The following is a 16,043-nucleotide window of genomic DNA, read 5'->3' as shown; positions in this document are numbered from 1 at the left end:
GTTTTTTTTACTCTGTGTTTTGCAATTTTATAGTAATATATATATTCGTCCTTATTTTAGCTGAAAGTTATACATATAAGGAAATATGTATACATTTTATGCTGAATATATTTTATTAGAATTCAATTTTTTATTTTTTTTTAATTATTAGATATCATGATGTTTTATTAATGATGTTATATATGCTTTAAATTTGTACATTTTTTATTCTCCAGATATTTTATTTATTGCATTTTCAATATTTATACATTTTTTTTAACTACACCTAACTCAAAATATTACGTTTTTTTTAAAATATTCATCTATTTATTATCGCATTATTATTGATAACTTTGTACTTATATCAATAATAAATATATATTTTTTATTTAATATTAGAAGGGTTATTTTACACATGAAAATATTCCGCAAGCACACAAATGACATACAACTGTATTGCTTGCAAATTGACGTAAAAAAAAATATTCCCCGCAATATATATATGAATTATCTTAATAAGATTTTGCTGCTTCGTTTGAAGCACTTTATTTTTTGGTAAATTTGATCAAATTAATATATATACTTTCAAAAAGCTGTTTTTTTTAATTGTGTATAAAAAAACATGTAAAAAAAAATATATAGCTAGCTATATTTTTTCCCAATGTCAAAAAAAAACATAGGAAGAACACAAAAATAACAAATAAGTAAATAAATAAAAACGCGAATATGCATATATAATGCGGATGTACTTCCTAACTTATCCAAACATAAATTGGGTAGTTGTTGTAATATAATTTTATTCGATATAAGAAGTATAACTCTCAAGCTTGGAAAAATCTTCGAAAAAGAATATGAACGAAATAGGAGAAGCTAATGAAATAAATAACAGCGGGATGGAATTAATATATAATAAAATACATAACAAAGAAAAGGAATGCTTCCAAAATATTTTAATAAACGAAATATGGAATGAAAATGAAAGTAGTGATGATAAAAATGAAATAAATCTGAGTAAATTTCCATTAATAAATACACACATTAACATTTTTGATAACGATGAAGAAAATGATGTTTATAATGAAATTGTAGAAAATTTAGCAAAGAATGAAACAGAATATATTGATGAAAAAAAGATCAAAGAAAATTATAATTTTATTAGTGGAACTTGTTGTGTAAATATTAAAGATTTTATGAATTTCGATCCATTATTTGTTAAACTTTATAATTATCAAAATTTAGAGGAAAATACTGTAAAAACGGACTATAACATAAATTCAAATAGTAATTGCACTTGTCAGTATTCAAGAGCTGGTAGCATAAATAAAGAAAATGTAGGGAACCAAATTAACAAATGTGATAGTATGGCTAGTCAATACAAATATGCTGAAAAGGTAATATCTGAAGAAAGTGATGATGAAATATATACTCCTAAAAGGTTAAAGTTACGAAAGAAAAAACATAATATGCAATCTAATCCTATTGAAAAGGTTAATAGCAATTCTATAAAAAAAGATAGATCAAAACAATATATTTCGGATGAATCAACAGACAGTATTCCCAGTTATTCAATAAAGAAAAAAAAATCGGAATTTTCTAACGCTTTTGATGTATTAGTAAAAAGAAAAGATGAGGACAATGAAGAAGCAATTGAAGCTTTTAATTATATCAATTCGAAAAAGAGAAATAGACATTTGTCGAGGAATGATAGTAACAATATGAGGGATAAAAAGGAGGATTTAAAAAAAAAAAGCTATAAAAAGAATTCAGAGAATTTGAAAGACGAATACGATGAAATACCTGAACAATACACACATCTAACTGATCAAGGACTAGATGCAAATATAATAAGATATGCATTAAGTATGAAAATGGATGCTAATGAAAAAATAATGGAATCAGATATTATTGGTTTATATGATATAAAAAAAATAATAAAAGACAAAATTGTTAATGTTATATTAAGACCAGATTTATTTACTGGTTTAAATAGAGCAGCAAAAGGAATATTATTATTTGGACCCCCAGGAACTGGTAAAACAATGATAGCTAAATGGGTAGCATCTTATTGTCAATGCTCATTTTACAATGTAAATGCATCATCATTATTCAGCAAATATATTGGTGAAACTGAGAAAATCGTCACGAGTTTATTTAAATGCGCAGAAGTTGATAATCCTTCTATTTTATTTTTTGATGAAATAGATTCTATACTAGGTATGAGAAAAAAAGATGAAGATGATACAACTATACGAATTAAAAATCAATTATTACAAATGATTGATGGGATAAATACAAAAAAAGATGCCATTATTGTTATTATCGGAGCTACTAATAGACCGGATATGATAGATGATGCAGCTTTAAGAAGATTTAATAAAAGAGTTTATATACCATTACCAGATTTACAAGCAAGAAAAGATCAAATACGCTATATTATATCTAAACATACACACTCAGGATTTCAAATGACTGAAGAAGAATTAGATAATATATCACAAAAATTAGATAATTGGAATGGTAGTGATATATATCATTTGTGTTCTAAATGTTATGAATATGTATATGATGATGCAGTAGAACAATATAATGGAATACAAAATATTCCTAATACTTCCATATTTAGAGCAATTAAATATGATGATTTTATAAAAGCCATGTCACAAGTTAATACATCTTATAAAAATGTTTTTGACTATGATGAATGGAGTAAAATGCATGGCTCTTTGTAGAAAGGGGTTTGAAAGGAAAACAAAAAGAGATTACCTGTTTTTGTTATTGCCATACGAAAAATGGTGAAAATGCATTATTAATGATTTTTTTGAAACATTTTATTATACTATTTTTTTCACTTATTTAATATTTGTTATATTTTTTTAAATAAACTTTTTGGCTAAATATATTGCCATCATTTAATAAGAAAATACCTTATACAGAAATATGTGCATATATATATGCATCTGTATTAGTAAAAGCAAAATTATATAAATATAAATTTGTTATGTTGATAATAAAATACATTTACGAAAAAAAGAAAGAACTATCTATGTTTTATTAGACAAATCTTTACTATAATTATGGTTCGTATACGCGTCATATTTCCATGGAAATAATAAAAAACGCAAAAAAAATAAAATAGAAATAAAAAAAATTGCAAGACCAATTATATCATTACAAAAATAAGTGTAATAATATATTTATTATAATAATGAAAGTTTTTCATATTGGTAAAAACTAAAAAAGACCGAAAAAATAATAAAAAAAAAAAACATACACATATATGTGGTCACTGTTCAGACTCTATATTTTGCATCTTCCATAATTATAAAGATAAGCTTTATCTTTTTTGATTTATATTAATAAAATGTTAAAATAATGTAAAGGTGATATAAGGAAATTATAAAAAGCATAGAAAGAAAAGCGATATTCCTTTTCATCAAGTGTTATTACCTTTTCTTGTTCATCGGAAAGCAATTTATCTTTTTCTTCTTCTTTGCATCAATGTTACTGCCATTTTTATTTTCAATTTTGATTCCAAATTTATTATCACCTATATTACTGTTACCAATGATACTATTACTATGAAAATTGTCCTCATTTTTTTTCTCAAAAGACCAAAATTGATGATCTCCAAAATATTCATCTTTAAAAATATTTTTTTTATTTTCTCCAAAAGTTTTAGAGTTTTTTATTATATTATTTTCATTAAAGCTTATTTTTTTTTTCCCATAATTTTCTGTATTTCTTCTTTTTGGTGATGTATTTTTTGGTTTATTCAAATCTGTTGTATTCATTTTTTTATTAACATAAAGATCAATATTTTTTAAATAATCATTAGTGGTCATATATTTTTTGATATTATTCGAATGAGTATTAATATGTTCGTCAGTTTTATATTTTCTGTAATTATTATTTTTTTTTTGGTTATTATTTAGTTCAAGATCTGATTTATTTTTTTTTTGTAATAATGCCCTTGAATTATTTTTTGAATTTCGTCGATTATACCTTTTCACTAACATATCCAAATTAATGGACATATTTTTATTTATTGAAAAATTATTTGAGCTAGACCTGTTACCTTTACGCAAGGTATTTGTATCTTTATTTTGTTCGTTTAAATTTTTATGCTTATTATTTGTTTTATTTGAAATACTTCTGCTAATATTAGAGCGTCTTTTTTCTAGTATCGAATGATTATATGAATTACTTTTTTTTCTTTCCAAATTTCTATTTTTGTTTATCATACTATTTCCATAAGAATTATTAGAACAATCACTATAATCATATGTTTCATCTATTTTTGAACTTGCTTTGTTTTTTTCTTTTTTCAAAATAGTTGCCATATTTTCATTTTTATGTAAATATTTAGTACCTATACTACTTTTTTTTTTGGTAATTTTTTTATTATATCCTACTGAATCGATAGTATCATCCGATTGATAATTTATATATGTGTTTTTTTTTTTTAAATTATCCTTTTGTAATCTTGGAAAAGAAGATGATTCATAATCTGATTTTTCATCAACGTCTTCTTCTCTTGAGGGTGAAATATTACCATCATAATATGTATTAATAAAATGTGTAAACATTTCTTCTTTTTTTATACTAAGAATTTCATTATATATAAGATTATCTATACCTTGTTTATTTAGCTTGTTAATATCTTTACGTAAATGATCAAAATTTTGATAATTTTTTTTATTTATATTTTCATAAATATTTAATTCACTAATTTTATTGTCTATTAAATTATAAAAGGTAAAACAACTATATGCTATATTTTCCTTATAAGCTTTTAATATGATAATATCGATATTATTACACAATTGGGTTCTATACCTGTTTTTGATTTCTGTATTTCCTATAGAAAATTTATCAAAAGTTACAAGAAATTCTATTTTTATTTGATTAATTAATGTTAAAAATAAATTTGGTTTCATAGGTAATTTGTTTTCTATTTTATTTCGAATATGAAGTAAAAAATTATCGGTTAGAATATTATATAATATTTTATTTTCAAAGCGTTCGATTTTTTTTTTTATATGATTAGGACTATAGAAAATGTTATTGTTTGTTGTATAAATTAGCATATTTAAATATTTATACATGTATTTTCCATCATGTTTATGCATATTATCTATACTTCTTCCTTGTATATATAATTCTTTTTTTAAATTTTTTAATTCGGACATATATTGTGCAGTTATCTCGGTTTCATCGTTATTATCATTATTATTCTTACACAAGGATGGGAAAAGAAAAAGACTTTTTTTTCCTAAAAATTTTATCAAATATTTCACTTTTTTTTTTATATTATTATTTTTTATTTTGTTTATTAAAAAGTTAAAGTAATTTTGAGTATAATTATCATTGTTTGATTCACTTTTCTCAGTAAAATTGTATGGGTTTTCACTATTTGAACGATTTATTTTATCTTTATTTTGATGTATAGAAAGTGAACCATTTTTATTTTCGTCTTTAAAATTTAAAAGTTCATTTTCATTTACATCTCTTAAAATGAAGAAAAAATGTGGAACTTGCAAACCTTCATTTTGTTTATTTTCTTCATCGTTATCAAATATGATACTGTCTTCTTTACTATTATTATCACTATTGTTTTCATCAATTTTTTCCTTTAATCTTGTCTCTAAAAGGGACATCGATGAAACATCTAAAGAAGATTTAGTAGCATAAGAATCTAATTTTGAATATTTTTGTCCCCTTGTTCGATCATGATTATCTGCTAGTTTAATATTTCTTTCGTCATCATTGTTATTTCGATTATTATTACTTACTTTACCTGTTTTCTTTTTTTTTTCTTCTAAAATATTTTGTTTTTTTTTTTCCCTATACTTTATATCATTTTGAATATTTTTAATAATATCATAATAATCTGACAATAGATAAAAGATTTCTAAGCAATTTTGACTATCAATATGAATCATTATTATGTTTGAAAAGTAGAATGAAAATGTTAGTAACTTGTTTATATTGTGGCTGTTCTCTTTTTTTGTTATATCAGTTTTATTATTAATTAAAATTTCTTTATCTAACGTTTCATTGCTGCTAATATTGCTAGTGTTATCGTTTGTGATTGGTGTACCTTCTTTTTTTGATAATTTATCATAATCTAAATAAACATAATTGATTTGATTTTCGTTAGATACGATATAAGAATATATACAATTTTTTTCTTTATTATTATCTACGGTAAAATATGTTTCATCATTGAGGATGGCAGAAGTATCAGAAATTATTTGGTTAGAAAAAGTGGTCGATCCTATTTTTCTGCCTATATTACTAATAACAACAGTGTTATCATATTTCATTTTTTTTAATTTTTTTTTAATTCCCTTATTCATTTTTAGAATATCTTCATCATTATTTTTCTTTTTTTCTATTTTACTTTTAAAATCTCGAGAGTAGACAGGATCCTCTTTAATATAATTCAAGAGTAATATTGGTTTTTCCGTATATACTTCTTTTGTATTCTTAAATATATCCATAGAAGTATCATTGGATAAATCAAAACTATTACCACTTCGAAAATAAGTATCACGATTTTCTTCACAAAGTGGAGTAATATCAGACATATTACGATCATTGGAATCGCTATTAATATTCGAATTTGAAGGATTTGTATATGGATTATTTTTTTCATCTTTGATTATATTTTTATAATCATTGTAATTTATACTTTCATTAGTATTTTGGTCATTATATTGTGAAAATGTATCCATTTTTTTGTTGTCAGTACTACTGATACCTAAATTTTTAAAGATTCTTGAAAATTTTTTTTTTAAATTTGCTCCATTTAAAATGAATTCATTTTGTTCATTTGCAAAACTTTTATTAGAAGTAGAAAATTTTTTCTCCATTATATTTTTATAATTTGTTTCATATTGATGTAATAAATAATCATATATATCATTTTCATATATTTTATTATCATATATATTTTGATTGTTTGTTTCCTTTTTCTTTAATTCATTATATGGGTTATAGTGATTTTTTACATTATAATAAATTATTTTTTTATTTTTTTTATAATCATAAACTTCAAACAAATTATTTTGTATGTTATTTTCATCTTCCTCAGTATAAACATTTGTGGGTTTCGAATTTCTAGTGTTATTAAAATTATTAATGTTTTTATTTTCGTCATAAAATTTATTAGAATTATGATCATCATTAAATGGAATACCATTCATATTAGTTCTAGTTTGTATACAAAATTCTTCATCATTTATTATTTTGTTGTTTTCATTTTGGGGATTTTCAATAAATTTAGAAAAATTATCAATGCTAATATTGTTTGTCATATAAGATTCTTTAACAATGGTCTGTTTTGGGTTCACTATATTTTTATTAATTTCAGACGAAAATGTATTTTCGATATATTTTCCAGACAAATTTATTTCATTAGTATTAGGAGTGTTTTTATTATTCATATAATTATCATAACCTTTATTTAACGAAATATTTTCCTTTGATAAATGTGATACATCTATTTTATTTGAAAGTGTATTATGGTCCATTTGTGTAATATTTTTGCTTTCGTTATAAGCATTTAAAAAAACTACGTTATTAGACTCTGTTTGATAATTTTTATCAACATATTTATTATGATGACTATATAAATCTTTGAACTGATTTGTAGACATTAAATTGTTGATATCACATTCTTCTACCATTTTATCAAGGGCCAGAATACTCGTCAAATTTTTCTTCGCCCCATTATCTTTAGCATTGTTACTGTTATTATTATTTTTAGCTATATTAGCTTCGCTCACTTTTTGAATTCTAAATTTATTTGCATCAAATAAGTTTCTTACTATATCTGAATTGTTAGAATTTTCTTTTTTTTTTGTCGTAGATTCTATGTTAGATATTTTTATTCTTGCCCCATAATTGTTTATGTGGGTATTATTAGCACTGCCAGAAATATTCATATCACTGTTATTAAGATATATATTTGAAGGATAATTTTGCTCATTATTTGTTTCTAAATTTTGGTAAACATATTTTTCCTTTAACAAAGCCATTTTTTTGTTTTCACTTGGACTAATATTAATTTTTTTTTGATGTAAATCATCATTCGTATTTACTGTTTGAAATAAATTAACGTTTTTAATGTCACTATGAATATATTCTCTTTTAAACGCGTCAGTATTTGCCCCTATCGGGTAACTATTTGTATCGTAGTTATTTGAGTAATTAGGCTTATTTATATTTTCTCCATCTTTTAAAATATTAATGGGATCCATTTGCTTGGTATGTAATTGGTATTAATATACAATTGAAGTATTCAAAAGAAACAAAATTAGTTTATTTTGTGAAAAGATAAATAATCTATACTGATTGGGAAAGCTATGTTTTCACCTATTTCGTATTTTTCTTATTTGTAATGTATTAAATAAGTCTTGTGCAAACGTGGCCAGAAGCATATATGTGTGTATATGGGTGTGCATGTAATAAATGTCTACATATAGGAGGACAACTCCACATCATTTATTTTGCACAATTGTCTATATACACGTGTGTGAATATGCACTAATACCTCAACAAGGTATTGTGCTTTTATTATGTTTATATATTATTATTATTATTTGATTTATTTGTGAAGACTTTTTCACGTATATACATATGTATACAATCTTGTATGCATTTGCACATGGGTGTACTAAACACATTCAATGTATTTAAAAAAAAAATAAAAAAAAGAGCAAACGGTTAACAATACAACGCTCTTTATCATATAAAATTGAAGCAAACAAAGAAAAAGTAGAAATCATAAAATAATAAATTACCAATCAAATTAACAAAATAAAACTGTTACTAAAAAAAACGAAACAATCTTGGAATGGGCAAAAAAAATTATTACATTTAAAAATCAGCGTGGAAACGGTTATATTTATATATTAGGAAATATTTAGAAATTTTCTAATCGATTTATAACATATCCTTTAAAATGTGTAGCATTGTTAAAATGCACTCACTACATATGTACATAAATATTTTCATTTGTGTTTTTAAAAAAATTATATTCCCTTTTTTTTATATGAAAATATTCAAACATTTTAAAAATATTAAAAAAATATAATAAAAAAAATGTATAATATAATAGTATATTATATTAAATATACAAATGTATACAGAAAAAAAATAAATAAAAATGTATGCATATGCGCATACACATATTAAAAGTGTAAAAAGAATTTGTTCACAGTATGTTAAAATGTGTATAATAAACACTGTTCTGAAAAAAACATGCACTCTCGAAAACAAATATTAGAATTACAATTTTTTTTTAAGGATTATATAAAATTATGTGTATCCGTATTTTTATAAATACAATTTTACTAAAAAAAATGTTAAAAATGTATTAAATGGATATGGAGTATTTTTTTTTTTCAGATTAAATTAATTGCTGTAATTTTATTTGATAAATTTGTTTTTAAAGAAAACAATATTATATATTTTTTGTATGTGCACTTATGTGTTGCATATATACACATACGTATAAAAAATACTATACGTATATCTTCATTTGAAATACATTATATGTATAAAAATTATAATACCCTAAAAGGTTTGATCGTATAAATTCTTATATAACATATTCCAAACATTAAGAAAATATTTTTCTTAGGTGTTGATGCAGGGTTTTGTATAATAATATAAAAGTGGCATCTATATATTATTTAATGTAAAGATAATAATTTTTTTTAACTAATTTATAAATTTATTATTTTGCATATATACTTGTTAACTTACATAAAATATTTTTAGGGTTAAATATTTTAAGAAATCCTCTATAAAAAACAAAGTAATGCTGGTTATATATGTGTACTAATTTTGCTATGTATATGTGCTATATATGCATATATATTATATTCACACAATCCAGACTTTATTTATTTAACGCTACAAACTGCTAATTATTATATTTAAAAATTAGATATAGAAAACATAGGATGACAAAAATAAGTAATAATTTGTAATTATTTTATGCTTTAGTCTAGTATTTTGTGTTTAATATATAAATGAGAAAAGGAAAATTTTTTCTTTTTTTTATTTCCATTTTTCGATTTTTTTTTTTTTTTATTATATATTTTTTTAAGTTTACAAAACCAAAGGTAGCTATATATGTACATTGTTATCTCCGAATTTAATTTTATTTATTTATTACTTTTTAATTAATGTATTTAATAGCCCTTTGTAGTAGTGGAATTTACATGTACATACGGGAATAATTTGTATAGTATGCAATTTGACCACATTTGCACATTTTTGTTTTGTTTACACCTGATATATTGTTTATCAAACTTAATGAAATGTCATTATGAAAAGGAGGCAAAAAAATTGTATAGGATTAAGTAATTGCTCGTTTGACCAGTTTAAAAGTAATTAAAAATAAGCCCATGATTTATTCATTTTAATTGATTAATGTTACGAAGAAATTTGCAGCTATGCAGGAAAAAAACAATTTTATACATATTTTTCCTTCGTATTTATATGTGTATACATATCCATGCATATTTCTACACAATTACTTATTTGCATATTTCTACACAATTACTTATTTGCATATTTCTACAAAATTACTTATTTGCTTATTTCTACAAAATTACTTATTTGCTTATTTCTTTATTTTTTCGATGTCTTTTTTAGAAGGGGTTGAATTTCTGAGAGAAACCGATGCAATATTAGACGATGACATATTTATAATATTAAAAAGAGTTTGTTCTTTTTTTTTTTTTTGTTTTAAGAATGATGATTTTGAATATTTATTAAAATGCTTTGATAAAGGGAACAAAGAGGGAAGTAAGTCGATTATCAATAGTAACAAAAGTTGGACTGACAATAATAGTACCTGTAGTAAAAATAATGTTTTGGATTTAAAAAATGACGAAATATATTGGGACTATAAATTTAGCAAAGGCGATTTTATAATAATTAAAAATATTAATAGATTGTTACTGAATAAATTAGTTGATAACTATGTTGGGTATTCTTGGTTATGCTTAATAGTATCAGAATATATGAACAATTTAGATATGTTTACTAATAATTTGTGTGATAATGAAAAAAAAGAAAAGGAAGATGAAGAAAATGAAATATGGTTTAAATATCAAATTTATAAAAATTTCAAACAAATTGAAGAACTAAATCAAATTAATAAAATAGAATATAACAATATACAAAATAATCCAGAGAAATACAAAGAAGAAGAATTGAATAATAGAAAGACAAATTATGTAAATTATCTGCATTGCTATTATGGAAATATTTTTTCTTCTTCATGTTATGATAAAAAAAATAGAGACAGCCATTCCATTTCCAATACTAACCCCAATATTAGTAATTCCTATAATGACCCTATTAATAATAATACAGATATTTTTTATTTAGATGATCCAAATGATCGGTTTAACTGGATTATGAGTAGCGATAATGATAATGATGATGAGATAGTTAAAAGTAATTCGAAATCCGAAAAAAAACATTTATACAATAATTATTATAAATCCTCTTTTTATTACGAAGAAAATAAACTTGAGAATGAAAACTTGAATAATATATTATATAGCAATAAAATGTATAATAATGCAGAAAAAAACAAAAAAAGAAAATTAATTGGAAATAAGATTAATCAAAATGAACAAAAAGAAAAGGCTGGGAATTTCGAAATATATAAAAATAAAAACTATAGTAATGAAAGGGAAGTGGAAACTGGTTCTTATATCTGCTCAAATGAAAATGATGAAATAAATGAATTTTCGGATGGAAATCCGGAATTAGGGCAAAGCATAAATTTTTCTGAAAATTTTGTACAACCACATCAAGAATATTCAGAAAAAAAATATAGTAGAAAATATAAAAGTGAAGAGCGAATTGAAAAAGAGGATGGTGTATCAGATGAAGACGCGGAATCTGATGGTGATGCAAGATCAGATGAAGATGAGGGATCAGAAATATACCATAGTAGAAACAGTGATGATAGTGGAAATGATCATGATGACGAGAGTTTGCATTATTTGTATAAAGCTCTGTGTGATTATTTATCCACAAAATATGAAACTAATAAATTGCAAAAATATATGGACGAATATAGAGATACACATTCATGGAAACCTCCACCATTTTATTGGAAAATTTTGAAAAATAAATATGTAGCAAAAGAAGTATTAAAATTATATGAAGATCGACATTTAGATCCATTTTTATCCTGTTTATACGAAGACTTTGTAAATAGATATTATTTTGAGCTTAAAGGGAGTAATAATAATAGTAGTAATAGCAATGGATATGGTAATAATAGTAACAATTCTAGTGGGAATAATGATAGTAATAGTATAACTACATATACAAGTAATTTCAACGTATTCACATTACGTATTAGTGAAGAAATATGTAAATTTTTATTATTAAAAGAACCAGAAGAAGAAGAAGAAGTTTTAAATATATGTAAAAATATATGTATTAGTGAAAATTCATATATATATACACAACTAATATTAGAATATATATATAGAAATAATAATGATAATAGTATGAGGAGATTATCACAATATTTATGTCTATATATTATTTATAATGATATAAATATACATAATATATGTAATAATTATTTTCATAATGTTATAGAAAATGAAGTTAGTATCTCTTATCTTATATTTAAAATTAATAATTTACATAATTATACATCATTATATAATACTTTTAAAAATATATATATGACAAGAAATAAAGGTTTTATGAATATTAATAATACTGAAATTGTTAATTTACATAATAATATACTACAAGTACTACGAATATTTAATGGTAATAAGTTGTTATTATTTGATTCAACATATTTATTTGATAATAATAATAATAATAATTCTGGATATAAATCAGGACGGAAAAAACCCGCGATAAATAAATCACCCAATCACAATAAAGACAATGATGGCTCAAGTGAAGTTTATTCTCATAGTGTAAGTGTCTTTGATTATAATTCGAATTTTTCAAATAAAAATAGGAGCAATTTGGAAGATGAAAATAACAGAAATCGTTTTGGTAGTGGATCCGAGATAAGTGGCGAAGAAGTGGCAAGTTCTGAGATGAGTAGTAGTGCAAGAATGAGTGGAGAAATTAGTGATTCAGAAGTGGGTAAAGAAGAAATAAATGATGATGAAAGAGTTAGTAGCGTCGAAATGAGCGGTTTTACAAGTCAATGTGGGGATGAAAATACAGAATGTAATGGTAGTAGCGCTTCAAAGGAAAAGGGAAGCAAAATGATAGCAGATTTTAGCAGTTGGAAAAACGGGAATACAACAATTTCTAGCTTAGTTGATTCAGAAGAGTTGCGATTTGGAAGAATTGAGGATATCAATAATAATATGATTGATGAAAAAATAAATAAAGATGTCCCAAGATTAAACAAAATAAAAAGCGATGTTAGTGAATTTTTATTGCCGTCAGCATCTCAATTTGGAAATAGGGATTATAGACATAATAAAGAATTTTTACGAATTAATATATATGCAGAAAAAATTCCTTTAATACATTTGAGAGATATATTTTTTTTGAACAATATTATAAACATATATGCTACTAATAATGAATTATTTAATAACAACATGTATAAAATATATGGAAGAGTTCTTATATTTTTAACTACTTATTCTCCATATGAATATGTATATAATCATTACTATTCTAGCTTTTTTAAAGGGAAAAAAAATTCATCCAAAAAATATTCGACTTCTTATTTTAACATTTATGACGATACAATATCTATTATTGATGAAGATGAAAATAGTGAAACAGATGAAGAAGGTAGTGCATCCTATAATACCGAAAGTGAGAATACGCAAATTACCAGCAATTATGATAAAGGAATAAAAATGAGTGATGAAGACGACCCAGATGATGATATAATTCATTCTTTGGGTAAAGACAATTATGAAATAGAAAAAAAGAGCAAACGGAAATTTAAAGAATTTTCAGAAATAAAAAACAACCAAGAGTCAAAAAAACATAAATTAAAAAATAGTGATACGAAAGAGGATGGAAAAGATGTATGTGCTGATAAAGAGAAAGAAGTAAGACAAACTGATAAGAATAACGAATTGGTATTAAAGATATCGAATGATAATAATAGCAAAATTGTAAATGACGATAATATAAGCAAAAAAATTACTATTGGTAATACTTATAATCAAATTAATGATAGCACAAAAGAAGATAATATAAAACCAAGACCAAACAATGAAGAAAATGTGAATGATCAAAAATCACCTAGCGAAAATAGTGTAGTAAAAAACAGTTGCATAAATGCAAACGATTTATTTGAATTAAGAACAGAAGTAATGTCTTGCGATGAAGTAAAAAGTCACATATTTAAAAATGTAAAAAGTAAAAAGAAATTAAAAGTTAATAAAATGAATAAAAAAAAAAAACATTATTTTTATAAATTATTTTATAAATTTAGATTAACTTATAACAATTTTATAAAATTTGTACAAACAGAAATATTTCATATATATAATATTATGCATAGTAATACTTATTCGGATTCAACAAAAGATAAATTATTACTTGGGAAAATAAACAGTAATTTATCAGCATCAATAATATATAAATATGTTTATAATAATATTTATAAGCATATTAATTCAAATGAAGTCAATTTGATATATACAAAGTTTATTATTCTCAAACATATTGTTGATAAGTATCCACAAAAGAGATTCTTAACTTTGTATTTTTTTAAGTAAGATACGAAACATGGAAAATAGTAAAACGACAATGACTATGTCTTGGGTATACACATATATGTTTTTATGTCCATTTTAATATATCTTATTTTTTTTCTTTTTTCATTAACAGGGAGCTGTACATATTCATAATCGAAAAAGAGAAAACGTTACAAGAGTTTTCAGAACTACGTGAGAACATAATTTTGTTTTTTGTGTATATGATCAGATTTGAGAATATGTTTTTCTATGTTATTAATGTAATTAAGAAAATGGTAAGTTTCTGCCCCAAATTATTTATACATAAAAATGTAAATAAAATCTGAGATTTTCAATATGATAAAAACAAATATGCTTATGTGCGTATTACTTTCTCTTATAAAAAATATACATCTTTCTGGAAAAAAATACCTTCTTTTTCTTTCGTATAGATATATTTGTTAGATAAATCCTTGATACGACTATTTATTGTAAAAACATTAACATATTGTGCCCCTCCGTATAACTTTAAATTTTGCAAGTATATACTAAATTTTATTTATTTGGTACTCAAAAAAGGTACGTATAATTTTTTATTTTGTCACGAAAAATTTGAAGTGTTGAAAAATGGCTTAACATGAAAACTGTTACATATATATAATTTTAATTATTTTTTTCAGAGGGAATATACTATAAAAATGAATTTAAAAAGGTGATAAACAAATTTTTGGACGATGTCGAACAGGTGCATGAAATGTACCAAAGTTCGAAGACTAAGGAAGTAAAAATCAAAAAGAAATATTATTAATATACGTTTTTTAAATTTTCATAATATGTACAAATATACATGAATTTATGTATTCACTTTTTCTTCCTATTTGCAGCTCATCAATTTAAGTAATTATATTAAGGAGCAAATGGCAAAATCGGAAAGGGAAATATAGAATTGTGATAATTCTTTTTTTGCTATCTTTTGACTTAAAATTTATTTTATTTCCTCTTCCTTTTATTTTCCCATTATATAGTTATTCCCTAAGCCATTTCGCCCTTTATAATTTAATTAATTAGTATAAGTATTTATATTTTTTTTAATATACGTGTATAAATGCAAATTTATACGCGTTGTAATTAAGCATCACCACATTGTGAAAGCTGTTATAAAGGCGATTATAAATATTATTGCCTAATCCGTTATCGTTATTAATTTTGGACGATTCACGGGCTTATCGTACTTTGCATTACATGCGTAAATATGCATACACATTTTTTTCGACACCCCTGATCTGCAACCGCGGCATAGTTATTATTTTAATAACATATCCAGAATCTTATATTTTT

The 16,043-nt window shown here is 23.3% G+C and overlaps 3 protein-coding genes across 3 annotated transcripts; 2 read left to right on the top strand and 1 right to left on the bottom strand.

The window, feature by feature from the left end:
• Positions 1 to 830: 830 nt before the first annotated feature.
• PY17X_1006900 (ATPase) lies at positions 831 to 2,708 on the top strand (the record flags this gene model as incomplete). Its single annotated transcript, XM_725009.1, has 1 exon — positions 831 to 2,708. One exon carries the CDS (start codon positions 831 to 833, stop codon positions 2,706 to 2,708), a length of 1,878 nt encoding a protein of 625 aa, XP_730102.1.
• Positions 2,709 to 3,422: 714 nt separating this feature from the next.
• Positions 3,423 to 8,243, bottom strand: PY17X_1006800 (conserved Plasmodium protein, unknown function; the record flags this gene model as incomplete). Its single annotated transcript, XM_720218.2, has 1 exon — positions 3,423 to 8,243. The coding sequence occupies one exon, from the start codon at positions 8,241 to 8,243 to the stop codon at positions 3,423 to 3,425; it is 4,821 nt and encodes a 1,606-aa protein (XP_725311.2).
• Positions 8,244 to 10,321: 2,078 nt separating this feature from the next.
• PY17X_1006700 (conserved Plasmodium protein, unknown function) lies at positions 10,322 to 15,649 on the top strand (the record flags this gene model as incomplete). Its single annotated transcript, XM_022956176.1, has 6 exons — positions 10,322 to 10,382; positions 10,651 to 14,743; positions 14,860 to 15,001; positions 15,158 to 15,284; positions 15,386 to 15,486; positions 15,590 to 15,649. The coding sequence occupies 6 exons, from the start codon at positions 10,322 to 10,324 to the stop codon at positions 15,647 to 15,649; spliced, it is 4,584 nt and encodes a 1,527-aa protein (XP_022813256.1).
• Between the last annotated feature and the right edge of the window lie 394 nt (positions 15,650 to 16,043).

Source organism: Plasmodium yoelii (assembly GCF_900002385.2).
Source record: "Plasmodium yoelii strain 17X genome assembly, chromosome: 10".
Lineage (NCBI taxonomy): Eukaryota > Apicomplexa > Aconoidasida > Haemosporida > Plasmodiidae > Plasmodium > Plasmodium yoelii.
This window is presented reverse-complemented; position numbering and strand designations above follow the sequence as displayed.